The 23,726-nt window shown below is 46.7% G+C and overlaps 1 protein-coding gene across 6 annotated transcripts in view; it reads right to left on the minus strand.

Moving 5' to 3' along the window:
* The window catches only part of ANO10 (anoctamin 10), a 219,101-nt gene continuing 195,375 nt past the window's right edge, over positions 1 to 23,726 (minus strand). For 5 of the 6 annotated variants that reach the window (XM_072651086.1, XM_072651085.1, XM_072651081.1 and 2 more), the window contains one exon: positions 1 to 690. In XM_072651086.1, the coding sequence (XP_072507187.1) occupies positions 637 to 690 (54 nt within the window). In that variant the 3' untranslated portion in view covers positions 1 to 636. Of the gene's footprint in view, positions 691 to 5,536; positions 5,629 to 23,726 lie in introns of all 6 variants that reach the window. The other variant, XM_072651084.1, reaches the window with a different exon arrangement.

Raw genomic sequence — 23,726 nt, forward strand, 5'->3', positions numbered from 1 at the left:
TAGCCGGTCATGCAGCTCTGTCTTTAATAGCTCTGCTACTGTCATCTCAACGAGCAGGAGAACCCACGAACGCACTGCGGTACAGAACCAGTCCGGAGGTATTGGAGGAGGCGCGGCCGAGAGTCAGGGCTGACCGGGCCAGCCTGCGGCAGTGCCCACAGGGACTCCCAGTGACCCAACCGGCTCTCAGGAGCTCCTCTGGGCGTCAAAGCGATGGGCACTGAGCGGGCTCTGACAGGCTAAAGGGGAAATCGGTAGACCTGGGGTAAGATAAAAGGAATGATCAGAAAGTGCCAGGGACGGTAAGAAGCCAGCGTGGAGCTGGGCCCTGGGCATGGTGACCCCTCCTCCAAAGCTGGGCTGAAGAGGAAGGCCTGGCAGACTCTGCTTTCAGCTACATCAGTGAATCCCGAAGCTGGGGGGCGGGGGGGGCAGGGACAGGAAGGCTGAGCGGAGTCCAGCCTGCTGGTGAAACCCTGGCCCAAGCTAGGGTGGGCTGGCAGGGGCAGGGCCTCGGGCATGGAGGCAAGGCAAGGCCCAGGGAGTTCCAGTGCTCAGAGCCAATTCTGCACGGATCAGGTAACCAGCCAAGTCTAAGGAACGGATGCACCCAGGGGAGTCGGTGGGCAAACCCTCCTAGGCGGCATTCTTCTCTTCCTCCTTCATCGACTCAGCCACAAGTTTGATGTGCTGCAGGGAGAAAAGAGAAAAGAAGCCTTGAATAACTCGCACTCAGCCCTGCTCAGCCTCCCAGTATGGACAGACACCACCCCCCTCCCCAGGGGAGGCGGCAAAGCTTTTGTTCCAGCAGGGCTGAAAAGGATTCTGTTTTTAGGTACATTCATTAATTTGCTTTAAAATTTTTGTGCAAGGAGGAGCCCCTGAATTATGGCCTGGCTGAGTCATCAAGTCTGATTTGAGCAATCAGGAAGCTCTTTCCTGTGTGTAGGTGGAAAGCTCTAGGAATCACCTTTAATTCTGCCACCAAAAGGCCTAGAGTCTGGTTTGAGTCAGCCTGGGTGCCCCCGGCCCTGAACCTCCTCTCAGAGGCTCTGTGTAGAATGAGAGCAGTAGCCACAGTGAATCGAGGACCCACAAGGCCAATAAGCCAGGTCAAACCCCTTATTTTATAGATGAGAAAGCATCTCCAGCTGGAGTGACTTGTTCAAAGTCAAGAGGTAGTGACCCAGGCAAGATGTGACTCCCCAACTCCAAATTCAATACCCTTTTCCATTCTGTGCTGGGCAGGCTTAACACACCCACATCCTCCCCTTTCTGAATCCCACTCCTCTGGAATACCCTGAAGGATGGGAGTCAGGAGAGACTTTATTGGCCACAAAAAGCCTTATTATAAATAACAAGTTATTTACCTGGGTTTACAAAAACATTTTGATAAATATATTTCAATATAATTGGTTTCCTTTTAAATCATATGTGCTTTACTTTGTGAATTTAAAAATATCATTGTGAGAAGTAGTCCATAGACATCACCAGATGGCCAGAGAGGTGGGTATGAGGCACAAAGGAGAAGACACTGATGCAGATGGGGAACACATTCTGAAATCTTCCAGGTTTGTTGGATAAATGAGTAACAGTCATAGAAAATCCAGGAGGGTCAGGTTTGACAATCCAGAGAATACTTTTGTAATCCTAAGGCACACCAGATCTTGCCACATGGCTCTTTGCTCATTAGGTTCCTGGGCTTGGCCTCTCCTCTCCCAGGATATACCACCTACCCTATTCTTCCCAGGGAACCTTCTCCTCCTGTATGGCTGCTGTCTGAGGAGAGGAGGGGTGGGCTCTGCTCAGAGGGGTTTCAAGGCCATGAGGCTCCTGACCAGACACACTAATCAGCAGTAACAAATCCCAGGCATACACTTTACTGTTCTCTGAGTTTTCAGAATTCTCCTTTGATTTAATCTTCCTCAGAGCCCCCGGGGCCCCCAGGCAGCAGCTTTTGTCTATCCTGGCTCTCAGCGGGGCTTGACAGTCAGTTAAGATCCTGGGATGGTTCTGTAGGCCTGTGTCCATATCGGTCGGGTCTCCAGAAGCCCCCATGCCACCGCTCATCTTGACAAAGGCTGGAGTCAATGGAGCCAAGAGGGAGACTTTCGAGCAGACAAAACTCCCTCCTGCTCCTGGCCTCCCAAGTCGCCCAAGGTCGAGAGTCGGGGGGGGGGGGGGGGGGGGGGGGCGGGGCAGGAGTTCAGCTGTGCTGATGAGCTGGGCAGCCCAGCCTGGGGGCTCCCTCGATGCTGCCATAACTCTATTAGCAGAAGCTGCCAGTATTTCCAGCCTGCCACTGAGATGGTTTGATATTTCTCCAACCTGTCGCAACAGGTCTGTCAGAGCACGTGATCATCTCCGCAAAAGTTATTTTTTGCATCTGCTAACTTTTCCATTACAAACACTTTCCGTCAGCTCCCAAGCCAGCTTGCTCTGATAACTGCTGATGTGAAATTTTTCTTTATAAGGAAACTGTAATATTTCAACCCAGGTTAATTGTGAACTCTGCATATCCTAGATAATGAGTGATAACTATCATTTAATGCTTAGGATCTCTTCTTAGGAGAGCTAGCCTTTAAAAACAAACCAGAAAAGGATGCTGAGGGCTGTGAGTTCCTGAGTTACAGGGCCCTAAGTGACAACTCCACAAAATCTGCCAGTCCTATCACAAAACAGCTTTGCAAAAAAGCACCCTCCAAAGCAGGACTCCCCACAATCTGGAAATAGCCTGCTCTTCACCGAGGCAGGGAGATGAAGACCACCAGCATTTCTGATGACTCACCAGGTGTGGGAGTGCCTGGTCATGTGTCACAGCCAGGGGTGGGGAACCTCTAGATCCTCAAGTGCAGCCCTCTGACAGAATCCAAACTTCACAGAACAAATCTCCCAAAGGCCACACTTAAGGATCTAGAGGATCTTCAGGATCTCAAGGCTGCAGGTTCCCAGTCCTTGCCACAAAAAGTGCAGTGAGGTCAAGCCTCAGTGTTGAGCAACAGAAGAGCCAGCTCTCCCTTAGTTTTCTAGTCTCTGAAAGGAGTTGGTGCCCTTTGCTCTGCCCTCTCACTAGGTTGCTGTGATAAGCTTTCAAAAGCTGGCATCTTCTCCAGCTCCAGCACTCAGCCCACAGTAAGTACTTAATAAAAGTTCCCTGACTGAGGAATAACAATCCAAATGTACCAATCAGAATTCCTAGGGTCCCTAAAACGCAACTAAAGTATCCTCTCCTACCTGAGGCCCCTCCCAAGGCCCCTGGTCATGACTGTTCCTCCTGAAATAGATTTGCTATAAACTGAAAAGAGTATTTTATTTTTTTGCAATTATACGTAAAGACAGGTTTCAACATTCATTTTTCATAAGATTTGGAGTTCCAAATCTTTCTCCCTCCCCTGTCCCCTAGACAGCAAGCAATTTGATGTAGGTGATACATGTGCAACCACATCAAACACGTCCACAGGTCTGGTATAAATTGAGCATCGCCTCCTGTACCTGTGCTCCTTGAGGGCAGGGCTAACCTGGTGCCTGGCACACAGTGTACTCATCAGCCCTTCAGTCAATCAACAGCATTTACTGAGCATCTAAGGTGTGCCAGGCTCTGAGGGTGCATCTGCTTGTGCTGGGCATACAAAGGCAAAGAAGAAAAAACCTCTGCCTTCAAGAACTTACCACCTAAAAGGGAAGATAGTGGTGGTGCCTACAAGTCAGTAGAGGAGAACCAGAACACAATTAACAGGGAGGGAAGGAGGGAGAGCTCTTAACAAATGCACCATGATTGGAGTGGGGAGGACTGTGTCAGGGTGAAATGGAGAACCAGTGCCAAAGAAACTTACAACCAGCATGGCAGTGATGTCTTGGGCAGTGGGGAGATGGTGGCAATGAATCACTGGTTTCACTGCCTCTTCCCCCAACAAAAGGACCAATGACCTAATGGTACCTGGCCTTCTTTGAAAGGGTGCCAGGTGCCAGAAAGGAAGAGGAGTGCCATTTTGGGAGCTGACATACAAGAAGGAATGGATGCATGGAGTCGAGGGGAGGGACAGACATGGCACATGGTGACATCACAAGGCAATCTCCTCCGAAAGGCCATGCCTGCCATGTGTTGGTGCAACGGCAGTGCTATCAGGGTCAGATGTAGCTCTGAGGGCTAAGGAGTAACAATGACACTGAAAGACAAAGTAGTCCCCCAACTAAGATCTCAAACCCAGAATAATTTAGAGGAAAAGAAACTTTTCATAAAAAGCAAGTGAAAGAGTGCTGAGTAAAATCTGCATGATGCAGAACTCCAGCTTTGTTCAGCTCTGGACCATCTCCACAGCAGATGAGCTGCTGGTCACACACTGAGGGACAATACAAGTGTTGGCCCCACATCCCCGTAGAGTCTTCCTGGTGAGGCTTGGCCAGAGCACCTCCTGTATCCATGAAGGACCTGAGCTCACGGGATGATGTCCTGGACTTCGTCCACCCCTCCACTGAGGTCCTCTCTAGCTAAAGCCTTGTAGATAAGGATAGAGGTACCTGGGGCTCTCAAAGGCTGCTCCCTCCACAGACATACCTGCCAAGTGGGTTGTGCTCAGAGTGTGGGCTCAGCTTTCCATGTCCAGGGCTGTTTCACACTGTTACCTGGGCATAGGTCTACCATGGAAGGCCTGAGCACATGGTCAATTAAGGCACTGAAGGGATGTGACATGCACCAATGGAGGCTGGGTCCATAACAATAAAACCCTGAGCCCTGAAGTCATGAAATAAGTGCAGATAGTAACAGAAAAACCATTCTACTGGGAATGGCAAACAGAACTTGAATTCCAGGGAGAGGAAGGAATGAGGAGGTCAAGGTCATTTGGTCTACGGTTCCCTAGACAGGTTCCAGAAACACCTCCTCCACTGGGGGCAAGGGGTCTGCTAGCATCCTGCTGTCTTCTCCCTTCGAAGGCCAATAAGATATGCATTCTGTGCACTGCTCGTGGGCTCCTCAGAAACCCTGGGAGGCAGAGAAGGCGCAGCCAGACCCCTGGATCCAAGGATTCTTTTGTCTCAATCATATATGTATACTGCTTATGAAATGTAAGGCCTGCTGAATAGAGAACTTGACTTGTAGTTGGGAGGATGTGGTTTCCAATCCAGCTCAGACACCTACTGGCTGAGAAGCCCTGGGAAGGTCCCTGGCCTCTCCTGCCTCCATCTCCTTGTCTGTAAAAATGGTGCCACACCCACATGCCCTGTTTTTTTCTTGCTCTGTAACTAACTCCCATTCTTTGTGCTAGGACTCTGCTTCATGTCCCTGTGGCTGCCCTCCTCCCAGGCTACCCCTGCCCTGTTAGAAGGCAGACAAGCTTCCCTTCTGTATTTGGATCCCCCAGGAAGCTCTTCAAAAATGCTGGTAACACTCATTCACTCATGTTTGCAAAGGGTTTTTTGGCTTTTCAAGTGCTAGGCAGATGGAACTCCAGAAAGGCCCCACTGTCCTAGCATGGGGAGAGCTCACTCTACTCTCTCCCCATCTTTGATGTGTTGAGTTTTCCCTATAATGTCTTACTTGGTTTCTGAGGCTCAGAGCTGAGGATTCAGAGTCCAGTTCAGATTGTGCTCAGCCACCAGGGCAAGTCCCTGGGCCTGGGGTTTTCTGGTCTGTAAAATAAGGAGTTTGGAATGACCCTTGAGGTCTCACAGAAGCTTGGCATGGGGCTGATCTGAGTGTCACACATGCTTAGAGGGAGGCAAGACTGGGGAAGAAAACAGAGGCTGACAATGGTGATTTTGTTGTTGTTGTTAAGCTGGGGAAAAGAGGAGGCTCAAGGAAGGGCAGGATGGAGGAAGGGGGCTCCCCAATGCACAAATGCTGAGCATGATGACCCCAGGGATGATAACCTGAGACCTCGCTATCCCCCTCTGAACACTCCTTGGAGCTTCCTGTGACCCCAGGCCGAGTTCTCGGACAGACTCAGCAGATACTCCAGGACTTTGCCAGCTTCTCCTGAGGCTTCCTGGAAAGACTCTATCCTAGTCTACCAGGACAGGGGAGGATGTGCCAGAGTGCACAAGTTGAGGGATTCAGGCCTTTTCCTCATTTCTCTGAAGATCTGGAACAAAAGACATCTCTCTTCTGGTCAGCCATGTGGGGAGCTTGGACAGAACAACCAGTGTCGATGTGGGGGGTGGGAGTAGGGGAGGGCCCAGACTGGACAAAAGGGAAAGGCAAGGGCATCTGAAGGTGAAGCTAGCCAAGGATTTTTTTCTTTATTAAGATGGTGAAAGACCAACATTGTGTGAAATAACTCATCAATATGCTCCCAAGTCTTGAGAGTCATTGCTTCAGAGGACTTTGAAATCTGTGATTTCACAGACAGAATGGAGGATTCACAGACAAAATGAATCAGAAACAACTTGTGCCAGCTGCTGCTGAGAAAAGAATACAGACCATTCTTCTGGCTACTCTGTAAGGGAGAGGGGGAAAATCCTGCCAAATGTCATGAATGAGAAATGTAAAGGACCAGAGGAAAATGGACTTTGAGTTCATGTGATCCTAAGCAGAGTCTGGGCTCAGGTGCACAGATTTCACTCATGGAGTGACCCGAGCATCTTCTATCCTAACCCGATAAAACACAAACTTCTTGATGTTTTTTTAGCTTTGTGTACCCAGAGCTTTGTAGGGTGCTTTATACAGTGCAGGGGTTGGAACTGAGGAACAGCAGTTCTTAAAAAAAAATTATTTTCAGGTCCTTGTTCACTCTCACCTCCCTCTTCCCCAAAGGAGAAAGCAAGGAAAACAAACCCCATTACAAGCAGGTGTCGTTAGGCAAAACAATTTTCCAGTGTCCAATTCCTCCATCCCCATCCTCCCCAAAATATCTCAATCTGCCCTCTGAGCCCACCAGCTCTCTGTCTGTCTGTTTCTCTCCCTTTCTCTGTCTCTCTCTGTCTCCTCTCTCTTTCCCTCCTTCTTCCCTCCCTCTGGAAGTGTGGCTAGTCCTTGTGTTGATCAGCGTTCCTAAGTCTTTTAAAGTCATTTGTCTCTATAATACTGTTATTCCTGCATTATTTGTTCTTTCGTTTTACTCACTTCACTTTGCATCAGATCAGACAAGTCTTCCCAGGTTTCTCTGAAATCACCCCCTTCACCATCTCTTACAGCCCAACAGTATTCCATCACACTCACATATCTTGACTTGTTCAGTCATTCTCTAAATAAGAGGTCCCATTGAGCAGCTTCCAATCTTTGTTCCACAAAAAAACCAAACCAAAAGAAGACCCAAGACAAAATAAAACAAACCCAACTAATTCCAACAGAAGTTAAGCCCAGATGTGTAGAATTGAGAATCATCAGCATGGAGATACATGCCAAATGAATCCATGAGAACTGATGGGATTCAGGATACAGCTTTGGTGCTCACCCACAGTTAGTGGGAATGACTTGGAAGAAGATCCAGTGAAGGACACTTAGAAGGTAGGGTCACAGAGGCTGTAAGAGAAGCAGCAGAGAATAGAGTCCTGAAAACCTAGAGAGAAGAGAATAGTAGGGAGGAGAGGGTAATCAATAGTGTCAAAGGCTTGAGAGAGGCCGGGATTTGGCAATGGGAGAGCGCACTTTTGGTTGAGTAAAGATGGTGACAGCCAGACTATTGAGAGCTAAGAAAGGTGTGCGAGGAGAGGAAATGGAGACACCGACTGAAGATGGTGGTCTCAAGAAATTTAACCATAAAAGAGGAGAGATACAGAGTGATAGTGGAGTAGGATGGATCAAATGACGATGGGGGAAGAAGGCATGGGCATGTTGGTAGGCAGTAGGGAAGCAGTCTCCTGACAGGGAGAGACCAAAGGGAAGTGAACGTACAGGTGATAAAGGGGCAAACCCTTGGAGAAAATGGGATGGAATGGAATCACTTGTGCATGTAGAGAGCTTGGCCTTGGCAAGGGGAAAGCCCCCCATCATGGGAGACAAAGCGGAAGGAGGGGAATGCAGCAGAAGGCGTCCAGGTGATGTGAGATGGGGAGAATGGAAGAAGAAGGAGTTCTGGGCAAATGGCCTCTGTTTTCTTTGATAAAATACAAGGCCAGAGGCTCCGCTGAGAGGGAGACATGGTGGTGAATGGAACAGTTAATTAGGGAGGTAGAAAAGGGCAGTCTTATGGGGGGGGGCAGTCTGAAAGAGACAAATTGAAGCCCCCATGATTACAGCTTTACTATCTTTCTCTCCCTGTAACTCATTTAACTTTTTCTTTAAGAAGTTAGATGTTATGCCATTTGGTGCATACGTGTACAATACTAATATGAATTCATTTAGTCTCTGGTACTTTTCAGAAAATGTAGTTTTCCTGTTTATCTTTTAATTAGATCTATTCTTGTTGCTTTGTCTGAAATCATGATCACCACCCCTGGTTTTTTTACTTCAGTGGAAGAATAAAAGACTCCGCTCTAGCCTCTTAACTCTACGTGTATCTTTCAGTTTCAAGTGTTTCTTATAAACAACATATTCTTGGATTCTGATTTCTTCTTCATTCTGCTATCTGCTTCTGTTTTATGGATGCGCTCATCCCATTCACATTTAAAATTACAGTCATTAATTGTGTATTTCCTTCCATCTTATTTTCTTACACTTTTCCTCCTCTTTGTTTCTTGTATCCCAGTTAAGAATCTGTTTTGCTTCTGCCTAAATCGCCCTTAGTCTACCCTCCTTCTTACTAACCTCCTTCCTCTTAACCCCTTTCCCTCCTCTTTCCCTTAGGTGAGATCTATTTCTGCACCCAGTTGTGTGTGTGTGTGAGAAAGTGTGTGTGTATGTGTGTGAGAAGTGTGTGTATGTGTGTGAGAAAGTGTATGTGTATATGGGTGAGAAAATGTATGCATGTGTGAAAGTATGTATGCATGTATGTGAGTGTGTATGTATGTGTGTGTGTAAGAAAGTGTGTGTATATGTGTGTACATATGTGAGAAAGCATATGTGAAAGTGGTTGTGTGAGAGTGTGTATATGTATGTGTACATATGTGAGAAAGCATATATATGCATGTGTCAAAGTATGTATGCATGTGTATGTGTGTGTTCTTATCTCCTCTGACCAGTTCAGATGAGAGTGAGGTCCAAGTGGTGCTTGCCCCCTTGCTATACAAACTGCTACTTGCACATCCCAATTATGTGAGATAACTATCCCCATTCTTTCTCCACCTTTTCTCCTCTCAGTATATTCCTCTTTTCCTCCCTTCTTTCCATTCTTTTTTTAAAGACCATTAATACATAACAGAACCAATTCCAGCACTCTGTTCAGTTGTGTCTGACTCTTTGCGACCCGATCTGGGGTTTCCTTGACAAAGATCCTGGCTTGGTTTGCCATTTCCTTGCCCAGCTCATGTGACAGATGCAGAAACTGACACAAACAGGGCTCAGTGACTTGGCTGGGGTCACACAGCTAGTAGCATCTGAGGTTGGATTTGAACTCTGATCTTCTGACTAAAGGCTCAGAGCTCTATCCGCTGCGCAGCCGAGCTCTCTCTCTCTCTCTCTCTCTCTCTCTCTCTCTCTCTCTCTCTCTCTCTCTCTCTCTCTCTCTCTCTCTCTCTCTCTCTCTCATCAGACTCTTTCTAGGACCCTGATGGTAAGATCAAGGAATGTCCCATTTGTACTTGTTTAGTCCTTTGTGACCAATCATTCATGTTTCCTTCTTAATTCTTCTCTTCATTCCTGTGTTTGTATGTGAAAGTTTCTCTGAATCACTTGTTCTTTTCCATCAGGAATGCTTGGAATTCCTCCAAATAATTAATGGCCCATTTTTTTACCTGCTAGGTAAGTTAGGCCAGCAAATGTGGAAAACTCAGCAGCGGCCACTAGATTGGAAAAGATCAATTTATGTCTCAATACTAAAGAAGGGCAATGTTCAAATTACCAAATAATCGCACTCATTTCACATGCCAGCAAGGTTACGCTTAAGATTCTGCCAACTAGGCTTCTGTAGTATGTGAACCAAGAACTACTAGGAGAGCAGGCTGGTTTTCAGAGAGGCAGAAGAACTAGAGACCAAATTGGCAACATTTACTGATTGTGGAGAAAGCAAGGCAGTTCCAGAAAACCATTTCTTTCTGCTTCTTTCTACACTGAAGCCTTTGACTGTGTGGATCATGATAAAATGTGGCAAGTCCCCAAAGAGATGGGAGGACCAGAGGCTCTTACTTGTCTCCTGAGGAACCTATATGTGGGTCAAGAAGCAACAGTTAGAACTGAACAACCAACTGGTTTAAGAATAGGAAAGGAGAATGACAAGACTGTATGTTGTTACCTTATTTATTTAACTTATATCCAAGATACATTATGTGAAATACTAGGCTGGATGAAATCAAAAGACACAATTAATGTTGTTGGGAGAAATACCAACAATCTCAGATATGCAGATGATACCAGTCTGATGGCTGAAAGTGAAGAAGACTTTAGAAGTCTCTTGATGAGGGTGAAAGGGGAGAGTGGAAAAGCTGGCTTGAAATTTAACACACAAACACACACACAGACACAGACACACAAAACTAAGATCATGGCAACTGGTTCTATCACTTTCTAGCAAATGGAGAGAGAAGAAATGGAAGCAGTATCAGATTTTATATTCTTGGGTTCAAAGATCACTGCAGACAGCAACAGTAGCCGTGAAATTAAAATACACTCCCTGGAAGGAAAGCGATGGCAAAATTTGGACAGTGTACTAAAAAAAGAGCCATCACCTTGCTGACAAAGGTCTGTATAGTCAAAGCTATGGCTTTTCCAGTAGCAATGTATGGCTATGACAGTTGGATAGTAAAGAAAGCTGAGTGCCAAGAATTGATGCTTTTGAATTGTGGTGCTAGATAAGACTTTTCAGCATCCCATGGGCAGCAAGGAAATAAAATCTGTCACTACTTAAAGAAATTAATTCAGACTACTCAGTGGAAGGACAAATACTGAAGATGAAGCTTAAATAGCTTGGCCACATCATGAGAAGATAGGACTCATTGGAAAAGTCCTTGATTTTGCAAAAGACTGAAGGCATAAAAAGAAGGGGATGGTAGAGGAGGAGATGTAAAGATAGTGTCATGGAAACAATGAATATGATCTTGGACAGACTTGGGGAGATAGTGGAAAATGGAAGGGTCTGATATGCTGTGGTCCTTGGGGTCACAAAGAATCAGACATGACTAAACAACTGAACAACAAATTATTCAGCTAGGTGGTGCCATACTGCAGAGATGGCAGGGCCTGGAGTCAGGAAGACATCTCTGTCAGTTCAAATCTGGCCTCAGATACTTACTACCAGTGTGACCCTGCACAAGTCACTTAAACCTGTTTGCCTCAGTTTCCTCATCTATAAAATTGTAAACCACTCTAGTATCTTGCCAAGAAAACCCCCAATAGGGTCACAGAGAGTTGGACATGCCTGAAAGATGACTCAACAACAACAAGGCCTAGATCTTCTGTCTTCTGGGATGTCACATTCTAAGCTCTCTGCTCCTTGACAGTGATGGCTGCTACATCTTGTGTGATCCTGACTGTGGCTCCTCAGTACTTGAATTCTTTTTTTCTGGCAGCTTGCAGAGTTTCTTCTTTGATCTGGAAACTGTGCATTTTGGTTACAATGTTCTTACTGAGTTTTTATTTGGGAGTTTCAGAAGAGTGAACGGTGAATTCTTTCTATTTCTACTTTGCCCTCTGTTTCAAAGAGGTCTAGGCAGTTTTCTTTTATGATTTCTTCAAATCTAGGCTAATTTTGGGGGCATGGTTTTCAGGTAGTCCAATGATTCTTGAATGATCTCTCTTTATTCTGTTTTCTAGATCAGTTGTTTTTGCTATGAGATATGGGTTTTCTTCAATTTTCTTCTGTCTATTGATTTTATTTTGGTATTTCTTGATGCTTCATGGAATTATTTGCTTCTGTTTGGTTCATTCATCATCCAACTGGTCTGTGGAACTGCATAGGCCATGAAAAATTAATATTACATAAAGCATTCTGGTTAGTGATGTTGAAACCTCTTTAAACAGACATGGACTTCTGTGCTGCGGGCGGCACCACAACATGGTTTGGGGCAGAGCTGGCATAGGACCACCCCACTTCTTGTGGAAATCCATCATTCTTGCCGCATCAACACACAGTTTTCCAATAATTAAAAAAGTGTCCAAGGATAAGCAATCAGATGGTGTGAGCACCATTAAAGAGTCATGGGATATGGTGGAAAAGGGAGTTAGAGGGCTGAGGTATGACTCATGGTTCTACCACTCACATAACCCTGAACAAGTCATTTCATCTCTTTGGGTCTCAGTTTCCTCATCTGTAAAAAGAAGACATTGAGACTGATGATCTCTAAGGTCCATTTTAGCTCTAAATCTATTTTTCCTATGAACTGCCTCTATCTTCATTGCTAAGTATTTTAGTTTTTTTCTTTTAGGACTACACAGCACACTTTTAATACTATAGTAATAGCTAATGGGTACTTATAGTAGACGATTTTGAAAGGATACTGATATCATGATGGGCTTTGAAAGGAAATATTTGAATACTGATTTCTTTTTTACAGCAGGTACACGAATTGGATGGAATTTTCGTATTGAATGGAATTTTTGTAGATTACAAAGCTTAAGCCAGGTCAGAAAAATAAAAGTTCAAAGTACTGATGTAAAAGAATGGGAGAGCCTCTGGCTGGCAGCTCGGCCATATTCAATTCTATTCAGCTTCTCCTCATCTTATGAGGCCCCTCGTCCCACCATGTCTGTAATGACAGGCATAGTAGTAGGTAACTGAGTAGGGGTGGGAGGGAGTCAGAGAAGGAGACTGGAGTTTTCCATGGTGTAGGTATGGGTGGGACCTTGGACTGGGAGTAAGTAGCTTATGAGGAGAATGAAGCAAGCCCAAGAGACAGAGGAAGTGTGATGAGTGCTAACTGTGTACCCTTGGCCATCCCAACACCTGTGAAAACTTGCTTCTGTGGCTGACTTTTTAAAGGAATCTTTACTTTTGGATTTCAGAGTGAATTTTGCCAGAACAGATTCTAAAGACCCTCTGAAATGAAATGTCACAGATATTCTAAGACTACAAATTAATTTCAGTTCAGAGTGGTGAGTCTCTAGGATCTGTTTACCATCATCCCACAGACACAAAATCAATTCTGATGCTCTCAGGCCAGGGAGCCAGGTCTATTTGATTAACTCCAGATGCCTCTGAAATTTGGGGCTTTAAAATTATCCCATGTCTTTTAACATTAGGAGCCACACAGTCCAGCAGGCCGCTCCAAGAGAATGAGGCCTGGATGTACAGGGATGATAACAAAAGGGATGAGTGCTTCATGGGCAGGAGAAAGCTTTGGAACAAGCAGGGAGGGTTTGGAAACAAGCATCATGGGCTGCGATGGCGGCAGCCTGGCCTTTCTTATTTTCCCCTTGATCACTTTCTTCTGTCCAGATTCCCACTGATAACATGTTTCGTGCATCAGGTATCCTACAGGGTCACTGTTGTCCTCCCTACAAGAACGAACTCTGTTCAGATGGCTTCTCCTGGGGAGCACATTGCCTCCGGAAGGCTCTGTCATTCTAATTCACCACTGGCTCTGATGCTACCTCTCTGCCTTCACTCTATGGATAGCCCATGGCACCATGCTCCCAATCCTGTTCAGTTTCTCCCTTTTCTGTGCTCTGTTCCTAACCAATGTTGATTCACTGACTGAAGTCCTTTAAGGAAGGCTGCTCCTGAGAGTGGTGGAGACCATTCACATAAATAAGTTGGTCAGGGGCCGAGTTTAATTGTTCTGGTCACCTCTAAAGCCCTTGTTGATAAACACTATCCCACATGAGAAATGACCTATATTTCCTATATGGAGGAGACAGAGAAGTCAATACCCACCTCCTTATTCAAAGTAGAAAGTCATGCCAAATTAATAGTAGCAACGGCTTGGAATTCAATTCCATTTTAAGATTTACAAAACACATTGCCACCACCACCTGAGGAAATCAAGCCTCAATGAAGAGAAGTGACTCATGTCCAGTCACTCTGGTAGCAAGGGTTAGGGCCAGCATTCAAAATTTAGGTCTGGTACCTGGGCAAAGTCTGACATTCACCTTCCTGATTAGAAAACAATTCTCCTGTCCCTGCTCCAGCATTTGAAAACTGGAGCCTTTACAGCAGCAGATGTGAAGACTTGTTACATGCCAGGGGATGGAATTTCCTATAAGTGTCCTTATAAGCAGTAATATGGAAAGTTGCCCCTAATTCCCCTTCCTTCTGGCTACTTAACCTGTCGAGCCCTGGTACAGATTCTACCTAGGACCACTGGTAATCCTTATTGTGGATGATGTTCTTGGTTACTGGGCTAGATAAGGAGAGGCAGTAGAAAGAGGAAGCAGGTCCTTGGCCACTCCTCAGGGCCAGAACAGGGAGGGCAGAGCACAATTATGGGATGAATCCAAGAACTTTCAGAGCTGGCTGAGTGCTTGGAGATCATCTGGTTCATCCCTTTCATTTTAAAGATCAGAAGAAGAGAACATGCCGAAGGAGGAGCAACTTGCCCAGGCCAGCAGAGTCCCAGGCCAGCGGAGGCCCAGGCCAGCGGATGCCCAGGCCAGCGGAGGCCCAGGCCAGCGGAGGCCCAGGCCAGGGTGCTTTCCAGGAGATAATATCCTGCTTCTGATAAGAGAAGCAGTTGTCTGGGAGATCAAGGCACAGGAAACGTGTGCTCAAGAGGAAAGGGGGGAAGAGAAGAGCAGTGGAGGGCTTTGGCTGCTCAGGGCAGAGTTGTGGCTCGGCTCCTCCTGGCTTGCTCTCTGTGATCCCTTCCCTGGGATGAGCTGAATGATGGCTCTTCTTGGGGACCATGAGATTACCTCGAGATGATTCCAGGATCCAAGGTCACTTCTACCTTGGTTACAACGACCTTTGCACAAAAAGCAATTAAGCCGGTCCAATGAACCCTTCAGTGACACACAGGGGTCATTTCCTGATACAGAGAACTGAAACAGGGGAGGGGGGAGTACTTATGATCTCAGTATTCATCATCCAACCTCCCAGGAGGCATTTTGTTTGGGTTTGGACCTAGGAACTCCTGTTTGAGGACCACCCCCTCCCTCCACTTTTGTTCTGTGACTCAGTCTTTCCGATCTGGGTGGGGCACTGTGAGTGAGGATTTGCTGCCCAGAGGTCACCTGAGTCACATGGTCAGAGGTGGGGCTTGGACCCAGGTCTTCCTGACTCCCAAAACAGCTCTCCATCCACTCTCTGTCCATCCAGGCAACCCTGCTTCCCTATGAAGTCACCCTAGAGAGTAAAAAGTCACCACAATGTGAAAATAGCCACTAATGAAGTGATTAATGAAATTAGGACCTGCTCGGTAGACACGCCCATTTACCTTTCACAAACACGATAAGAAAGAAAGCCATTGTTGCAAAAATACCGGACCTTCCCCCAATGCCCTGATCTTAAGGCTTGGATCTTTCGATTATTCTCTTCTGAAGCATCTGTCTACAATGAGAAAGAGGGGGGAGGGAGGGAGAGGACACAGAAAAGTGCTGACACCCAGGGTGAGATATTGATGTCCAACGTGATGGAAAAGATGCGGTAGCAAGCTAGCACGCTCTTTTATCCAAAACATGAGGCCCAAAATGTTGATGCCTGATTTATTGTTTGCTAGTTTTTAAGAATTAGGACAGAGTTGCAATGACAAGTTAAATTTGATTACTCTCATAATTTTTAGTTGAATTTTTCAAGATAAAGTCCAAAACCATGTCCTCCACCGTCTTCTAGGAAATGTTGGTCTCTTTTATAAAGAAAGCAAAATTGCATTTGTCTGGTACCAATTATTTCTGGATCATGGAAACCTTCTGTATTGACTAGGAAAGAAACCAGGGCCAGGGACTCTAGAAAGATGCCATCCACTCTAAAATCCACATGTGCTCAGTGTCCTTGCCCGCAGGGCCCTTCCCTGTCCTCCGGAAAGAGAGGATGGGTGCGGACAGCAGAGAGCTCTTCCCAGATTCCCCAGGGTTTCAGGTGGGAACCTCGGGCATTCACAGTATCATCTCCAGTCCCTGCGCCAGGCACCCATCCCCCTCCACTTGTCAGCTTCTTTTATGTGGTGGGGAAGCGGCCTGAGGCCAGGGAGCCGTGTGTGTGTGTGTGTGTGTGTGTGTGTGTGTGTGTGTGTGTTTGTGTGGTGTGTGTGTGTGTTTGTGTGGTGTGTGCGTGTGTGTGTGTGTGTGTCCAGCACTCAGCATACGGTAGATCAGTAACAAACATTTTCTCTGACAAGAAGAGATTATCTCCATACATCCCAAAAGGGTGAAAAGGGTTACACCAAAAACAGCTTAAGCAGCTGAAATGGAGAAAGGGAATGTGACAAGATTGTCAAGAGACCAGAAAAAAACAAAAGAAGGAAAAGGTTTCAGCAAAGTGGCATCAGGAAATGAGCAACAAAACCCCATTAGTCAATTTATGGAGAAAAAGCAAAGGCGAAGAGAAAAACCTTCCTTCTAATAGATGCAGAGGAAAAGCTGATAAGAGATGGGAAGATATAGAACTATAATAATGCTCTTAAAAACAGCTAAAACACCTGGGAACTGGAAACGGGAAGAGGCAACACCCAGGTAAAGAGGCTGTTCGGGAGAAGGGGAATTAAGGAGCCCAATGCCCTGAGGCTGCCTCAAGGTTCACACAAAGCCGGGTGTCCCATCACAGCACACTCCCTGACAACCTGGAAATGTGCAAGGTTCACAACTCGTGTCACAAATCCACATGACATCAGTTTCTCAACACCTTCCAAAGAACATGGTGTCATGTTATATAACCAGCACGGCTTCATGACGAAAGGCTCTAATCTTTTTTATCATGTTGTGACCAGCCTTGTAAATCAAGCTGCTGTCTCTCCTGGTTTAATAAAAGTCCTCTAACACTGCAATGGGCTGCTCTGAAGGGTGGCAGGTTCCTCCTCCATGGAGGGAGAGGAGGATGAATGCTTGGCAGGCAAGGTAGAGACTCAAGTCAAGTGTCACCTTTCCCATCACCTTCTTCCATGATGGAAATCAAATCAATCAACTAGGATCTATTAGGTGTGACGAGGTGCTCAGCCCTGGGGATACAAATACAAGACATTAGACCCCAAATGAGAAGATCTGGATTCCCATGGGATCCCAGGGGAGTTATCTATGCAATGGGAAGGGTACTGGTGGTAGTGGCCATGGGTCCCATCCCCCAGTCATTTCCACTTTCTCTCCTTCAATCCTGCTGCCTCCAATCCCATTCCTTAGTTGGACCATTTCCATTGACCGTGACCTTGCATCTCTCTCCTCCTTGGCTAAACTTCTTGAGAAATTTTTCCATACTAGGAAGAATTCCATTCTTTCCTCTTGCTCTCTTCTCGCTGCTCAGTAATCTGGTTTCTGGCATGGTCATTTGATTCAAACTGTCCTCCCCAAAGGGGCAGCTGGGTGGCACAGAGCATGGAATGCTGGGGGCCTAGAGGCAGCAAGACTCCTCTTCCTGAGTTCAAATCTGACCTTAGACATTTATCAGTTGTGTGATCCTGGGCAAGTCACTTAACCTACTGGCCTCAGTTTCCTCATCTGTAAAATGAGCTGGAGAAGGAAATGGCCAACCACTTTAGCATCTTTTGCCAAGAAAACCCCAATGGGGCCACAAAGTGTCAGATAGACTGAACAACAAATCCTCTCCGAAGTAAACAGTGATCGCTCTCAACTGCCAAGTCAAATGGCATTTTCTCAATCCCGATTCTTCTGGTCCTCTCTGCAGACTCTGAAGCTGTCCATTCCTCCTCTCAGGTTTTTGTTGCACTGTCCTCCTGATGGTCAGAGCACTCACTCCTCATTACCTTACCCTTTCTTCATCTGTGAAATGCCCACTGTGGTCACCCTCCCAGGTCTTGGCTGGGCTCTATTGTCTTTTCAGGCTGTACTGTTTTACTTGGTGATCTCATTAGCAGTAATGGTGTCAATCATCATCTATATGTAGGCTAGTGCCAGATCTGTCAATCTAGTTCTACCGCAGGGGTGGGGAACCTGTGGCCTCGAGGCCACATGTGGCCTTCAAGGTCCTCGGGTGTGGGTTTGTCCAAGTTTTGTCCAAACTGAGTCCAAGTTTTACAGAACAAATCCTTTTATGAAGGGGATTTGTTCTGTGAAATGTAGATTCAATCAAAAGGCCGCACTGGACATTCCCATGTTCCCAAAGTGCCTTTGGAACATCTTAAAGTGGATTATCTCACAGGCGCATCCTCATCTCTCCCCACACAACCCCCAATACTTCCCTCAACTGAATGTCCCTATTGCTTTTTAGGATGCCAACATCTGCCTGGCTACCCGGGCTCCCACTTTGGACTTGCCTGTGGCTCCTCACTCTCCCTCATCCTTCATGTCCAATCCACTGCCAACCTCATCATCCCAATGTCTCTACTCAGTGCCTCCTGCCCCAGCCAAGGCCCTTGTCACTTCTCTGGCACTCCTGTCTCCAGTGTCTCCCCCCACAGTCTGCAGTCCCCTCAGGAGCCAGAGATCTTCCCAAGCACAGGCCTGATCATGCCATCTCCCTCATCAGTAAACTCCTTGATCCCTTGTTGGCATTCAAAGCTCTTCACAAGCTGGGTCTTTGCTTCCTTTCCCATCTTTTTATGCTCATTTCCCTGCCATGTATTCTGCGTTCCAGGCAGCCCCTAGATTTTAAACTTTCTGAGCACCCCCTACCCCTACCTGGGATGCTCTCTCTTCCCTTGCCCTCCTTAGCTTCCCTGGCTTCGTTCTGGATTCAGTCCCAATCCAGCCTCCTCCCAGGTGCTTCTCAGGGACCCCTCCCCAAGAATGCCTTCTGTTCTCAGGTGACCTTTCACATCTTCTGTATTTACCTGGTTACTTAGATACTGCTTTCCCATTCAAATGTGAGCAATGGAAGGCAGGGGCTGTCTTTGTCTTTCCTTGCACCCCATGGGGCAGTAGGTGCTTCATAAATGCTTTGAATGACTGCCTGGCATGACAAGCTGTTTCGACAGCAACCTCACTCCCTCTTTGTGCTTTCTCTGAACAGAACTTGGTCCCAAACCATAATCCATAGGGTGAAGGCCATTCCCCAAAGGGATAAAAGGTAATATAGTCACTGAACTCTTGATGAGAAATAGTCAGTCTACTAAAACTACCTGGGTTGTTCATGATGTGGTTCACCCACACACTGGGGACACATCTGTGGGTTACCAAACTTCCCCCTCTTCCTTACAACCTTAAATGAGAGATAAATCTGCCTTAGGGGGACGAGAGTAATTATTTCCCCACAAACATACATACATGCAAGGAAAGGTCTGGCTGGGTCACAAAGCCATCTCTTTTCCTCTAAGCACGTCTTTTCTACTTTACACTTTCTTTGAAAGCAGGAGACTCACAGCTATTGTTGGGATCAGGAAATCAAGGAATAAGTATGTTGGAATGCTGACAGTTTATAAAACTACCTACTATGTGCATGGCACCATGCTAGAAGCGGGAATACCAAAGGGAAAAACAATACTGTACCATCCTCAAGCTACTCGGTAAAGGGAGGAGATGACACGTTTCACCACTCACTGAATTCCAGATCCAAGAGTCAGGAGGGATAGGGTATGTGACAGGGAGTATGTACTGGTCAGCTTCGGATAGCAAGCCAGGGCTATATGTGTTCTAAGTCTACACCTCCTCCCGAAGCCCAAACAGGACCTTCCTCCAGGCTGTTTTCTCCTGGAGCATCTGGGCTAAGCTGAGTAGAAATGGACCCAGTCTAGCAAAGCTCTGACAAGAACCATCCTGTGATGCCTCCAAAAAGACAGAGCGGTTTAGCTCCAATGAACCCGCTCAACTGTATGTACTTTGTGTTCACTTATGTTTTAGGCTGATGGCCCAGAGACACAACAGGCAAGTTGGGCAAATGAAATAAAAGAACAAAAGCCACGCAGCTGCCCTGGCCACGCTCTCCCTGCTTGCAGATCCATCTATTCAGTAAAACTCAGTATTGAAGATACGCCTGATTCAGTCTCCATTCCTTCACTGTTCTTATGTGTATGGCTGAGAAAAGTACAACAGACATGCCACTTTGTTAGGGAATCTCCTTGTAAAAGTGAGAAAACATATATGTCAGTGGCTATTATAATATAAACCCTGCAGCTCATTTTATTAAGAGAACTTAATAATAAGTTTCTGGAGCACAAACTTTACTTTGGTGGAATGATTTTGTGTTAGGTATAGATAGGGGGTCCATGGTGCACAGAGCTCTGGGCCTGGTGGGGCCTGGAGTCAGGCAGATTCAAGTTCATATCCAGCCTCAGAGATGTCCTAGCTGGGTGATCCTGGTGGGAAACCAGTTAATCTGTTTGCCTCAGTTTCCTCATCTTACGAAGGATAATAATAGCAACTACCTCCCAGGGTGTTGTGAGAATCAAGTGAGATAACTGTAAAGTGCCTAGCATGTAGTAAACGCTCTCTAAATGTTGGTTATTTTTCTAATTTAATTTGTTGCAAAGTCATATGATCTTAGATATGGGAATAGTCTAGTGCTTCACTGGCTCACAGGATGAAGAGACCCCATACCTGCAGCCATCTCTCCCTTCCTCTCGCTCTGATGGTGCAGATGAAGACCTGGGGCCCCGGGAAGCTGGAGTGACCTTCCCAGGGTCACAGCCAGAGTCAAACTCAGTGGTGAGGGGATCTCTGATCCAGCTGACATTCAGCCAGCCCTTGCAGAGGGCAAAGCTCATGACCTTCCCAGCTGCACCTGGGCCCCTAGAACCCTGGGAGGAAGGTGCCAGCAGGGGTCGGGGCGGGGGAGGTCTGTGAGTTCATCAGATGAGGAGATTCCCAGCATGACATTGTCCCCGATGCACATCAGTGACCTGCCTGTAACTTGTAGGCCAAGAGAATCACCTGGGATGTCTTGGCCTGGGGGTGGGAGTGGGGGTGTGACAGCCACTTAATGGCTGTCGCAGGAGTGGACCCTGGGTCCTCCTGACTCTGAGGCCCACCAAGCTGCCCCTGAAGGAGTGCAGGAATAACCACCACAATAATCATAGCAGCTCACTTTTGTGCAGCATCTACTACATGCAGGCCTACACTAAGCGCTTCACAATTACTACCTCATTCAATCCTCACAACCACCCTGGGAAGGAGGTGCTATTATTATCCCTGTTTTATAGATGGGGAAACTGAGGTAGATATAGGTGTCATGACTTGCTCAGGGTCCCCTGGATAATAAATGTCTGAGGCTGGATCTGAACTCAGGTCTTCCTGACTCTAGGCCTGTACTCTAATCACTGGGCCACCTACTAAGTACCACATGAATGAATGAAAAGACACTTTATTAAGTACTCAACATGTCAAAAATGGGATACAAATACAAAAAGCAAAGAAAGTTCTTGTCCTTGAGGATGTAATCTTCTAATGGTCAGAGGCAACACAGAGGAGGGAGATTTGGGCAAGTGACCCCCCTCACCTCTCCTGCCCCCTTGAGGAACAACAGCAGAGCAGGCTTGCTAATGGGCTGCATCTCCCAAGTGGGGGATAGGGCCTGGGAGGAAGGGGTTCCACTTGGGGTGAGGCTAGAGAAAAGAGCCCATGAGGCTGGGAGTGAGAAGAAGTGAGGCTGGGCTACTCCCTCTGCTGTGGCCCAGGTGGGCTGTGAGCCCACTGTGGGGTGGGGTGAGCTGGGGCACTCCTTCTACCAGCCCACAGTGTTTGTGGGATAACAGCCTGCTGGTCTGTATGGCTCTGAGGTTTGTAGAGCACATCGTCACAATAGCTTCAAGAGGCTAGTCTTGCAAATACATGAAGAAATTAATTCAGGATTTTCGCTAGAAGGTAAAACATGCAGCTGAAACTTAAATATTTCAGCCACATGATTAGAAGATAGGACTCACTGGAAAAAGATCCTGATGTTGGGAAAGACTGGAGACCAAAGAAGGGGATGGCAGAGGGTGAGATGGAGACAGTGTCATGGCAACAATGAACATGAACTTGGACAGACATAGGGTGATGGTGGAGGACAGAAGGGTCTGGTGTGCTATGGTCATGAAGAGTCGGACAAGACTGGATGGCTAAGCAACAAAAAATTCAATAGTATTATCCTAGTTTACAGAGGAGGAAACTGAGGCCTAGAAAGATCATTCCTAAAGGCACCAAAATGGCAAAGTCAGAGTTGGGAAAATCAGGTCCTGTGACCCAATCTCTCATGACTTCAACACACAGTTGTGCCCACCCCCCCAATGAATGTAGGCCAACCTTGGTGCCCATGACCCCCCTGCCCCACAACTCCAACTACCTCATGCAGGGCTGAGTCAGCAGAACAGAAAATGTTGGGCATCTGTGTACTGCCCAATTTAAACACTTGTCTCCTGATTTAAACACTTGTCTCACACGCTCCGTCTCTGATGTCTTCTGCTCTGGAGCTGACCTGGCCTCATGAAAGGAGAGTACCAGCTTGGGCAGCATGTCCCAGCATGGTCCCAGGGCCAGGCGGATTGTGTCTATTATCCTGGAATCAGCTTCGTTATTCTGGACCTTCATCACCAGGTGCACCACTGGCAGATGGATATTGTGGCCACAGAGACTCCTGAAGACTATCCTAAAGTCCCAGGGGCTTTATGAATTGCATCGGTGGAGGAAGTGGTCACAAGGTCCAAGCTGCGGCCCACTTTCCCCCATCTTTGAAGGAGGATAAGAATCCACTCCTTGTTTCACACTGCTCTTGGCAGGAATGCATTCTGCATTCCTGGAGAGACTAGGCGTGAGCCCTCCTCTCACTACTTTTACCATGCTCCAAAGGAGGTGGCATTGCCATAGATATCGGTCACTGCCTGGAGCTGGGCTTCTCACTGGGCGGCTGTGGCTTCTCCTTGAATGTCTCAAAGGCTCCCCACCTGTGGAATCCTTACGGACTCCACTGTATGGCCATACAACAGATTTTTTTGTCAGGCGCCGAGAAAACCATTGATCCCCTTGGAGAAAGCTCTTCAGCCAGCGAAGTTTTCTTGGGAACTGCCCACTGAGCTGGCAACCTTCTGCTCTGAGTTAAAAAAAATCACATCTTCCAAATAAGCAGAGACGATTTCTAACTCTTTTCTTTCTGTGTCCCAAGAAGGGTCTGACAGAGGGCTGAGCTCTCAGGCGAGTGTGAAGGCAGTCACCATGCCTACTGGGGAAGAAAATGAAGATCTGACTGACTTCTCTAGGGTCTACCAGGCAAGTACCAGGGGTGCCTTAGGATATATAAAACACTGGATGTGAACTTGGTAGTGCAAATGTGACTATCATGTTTCTTTTGCAAATGGAGAACCTGAGGGTCAGAGTGGTTTAGTGACTTGTTCATAGAGTGGCACGTCTGATCCAGGGCTGTTCTGGTCACTGCATCATTGCTTCCTGGGCAGAAGGCTAATGATGGACACATAGCTTTGTCTTCTGGCTATGAGCAACAGAAGCCTCAAAGGATAATCTTTTCATCATACAGACTCAGTCAATTTAAGTTAATCATGTAAAACATCCTTTCCTACAGAATCCCTTCCTTCAATTCGAGGCAAAACTAATTCAGTTGCACACAGATGGCCACTTGGCCTAGGCAAAGCTCTCTGCCTTCATTCGGTGGGTTCCTATAAATTGTGTGCAAGGAGTCGGACGTGCAGACAGGTCATCTCATGGGTCACAGGGACACGAACCGTCCATCCTTGCCTTGTCCTAAGGTAAACTTGGGAGGACAGGGAGGAGACTGCTGTTGTTTTTTTGTTTT

The sequence above is a fragment of the Notamacropus eugenii genome, chromosome 3 (genome assembly GCF_028372415.1).
Source record: "Notamacropus eugenii isolate mMacEug1 chromosome 3, mMacEug1.pri_v2, whole genome shotgun sequence".
In the NCBI taxonomy this organism is placed as follows: Eukaryota; Metazoa; Chordata; class Mammalia; order Diprotodontia; family Macropodidae; genus Notamacropus; species Notamacropus eugenii.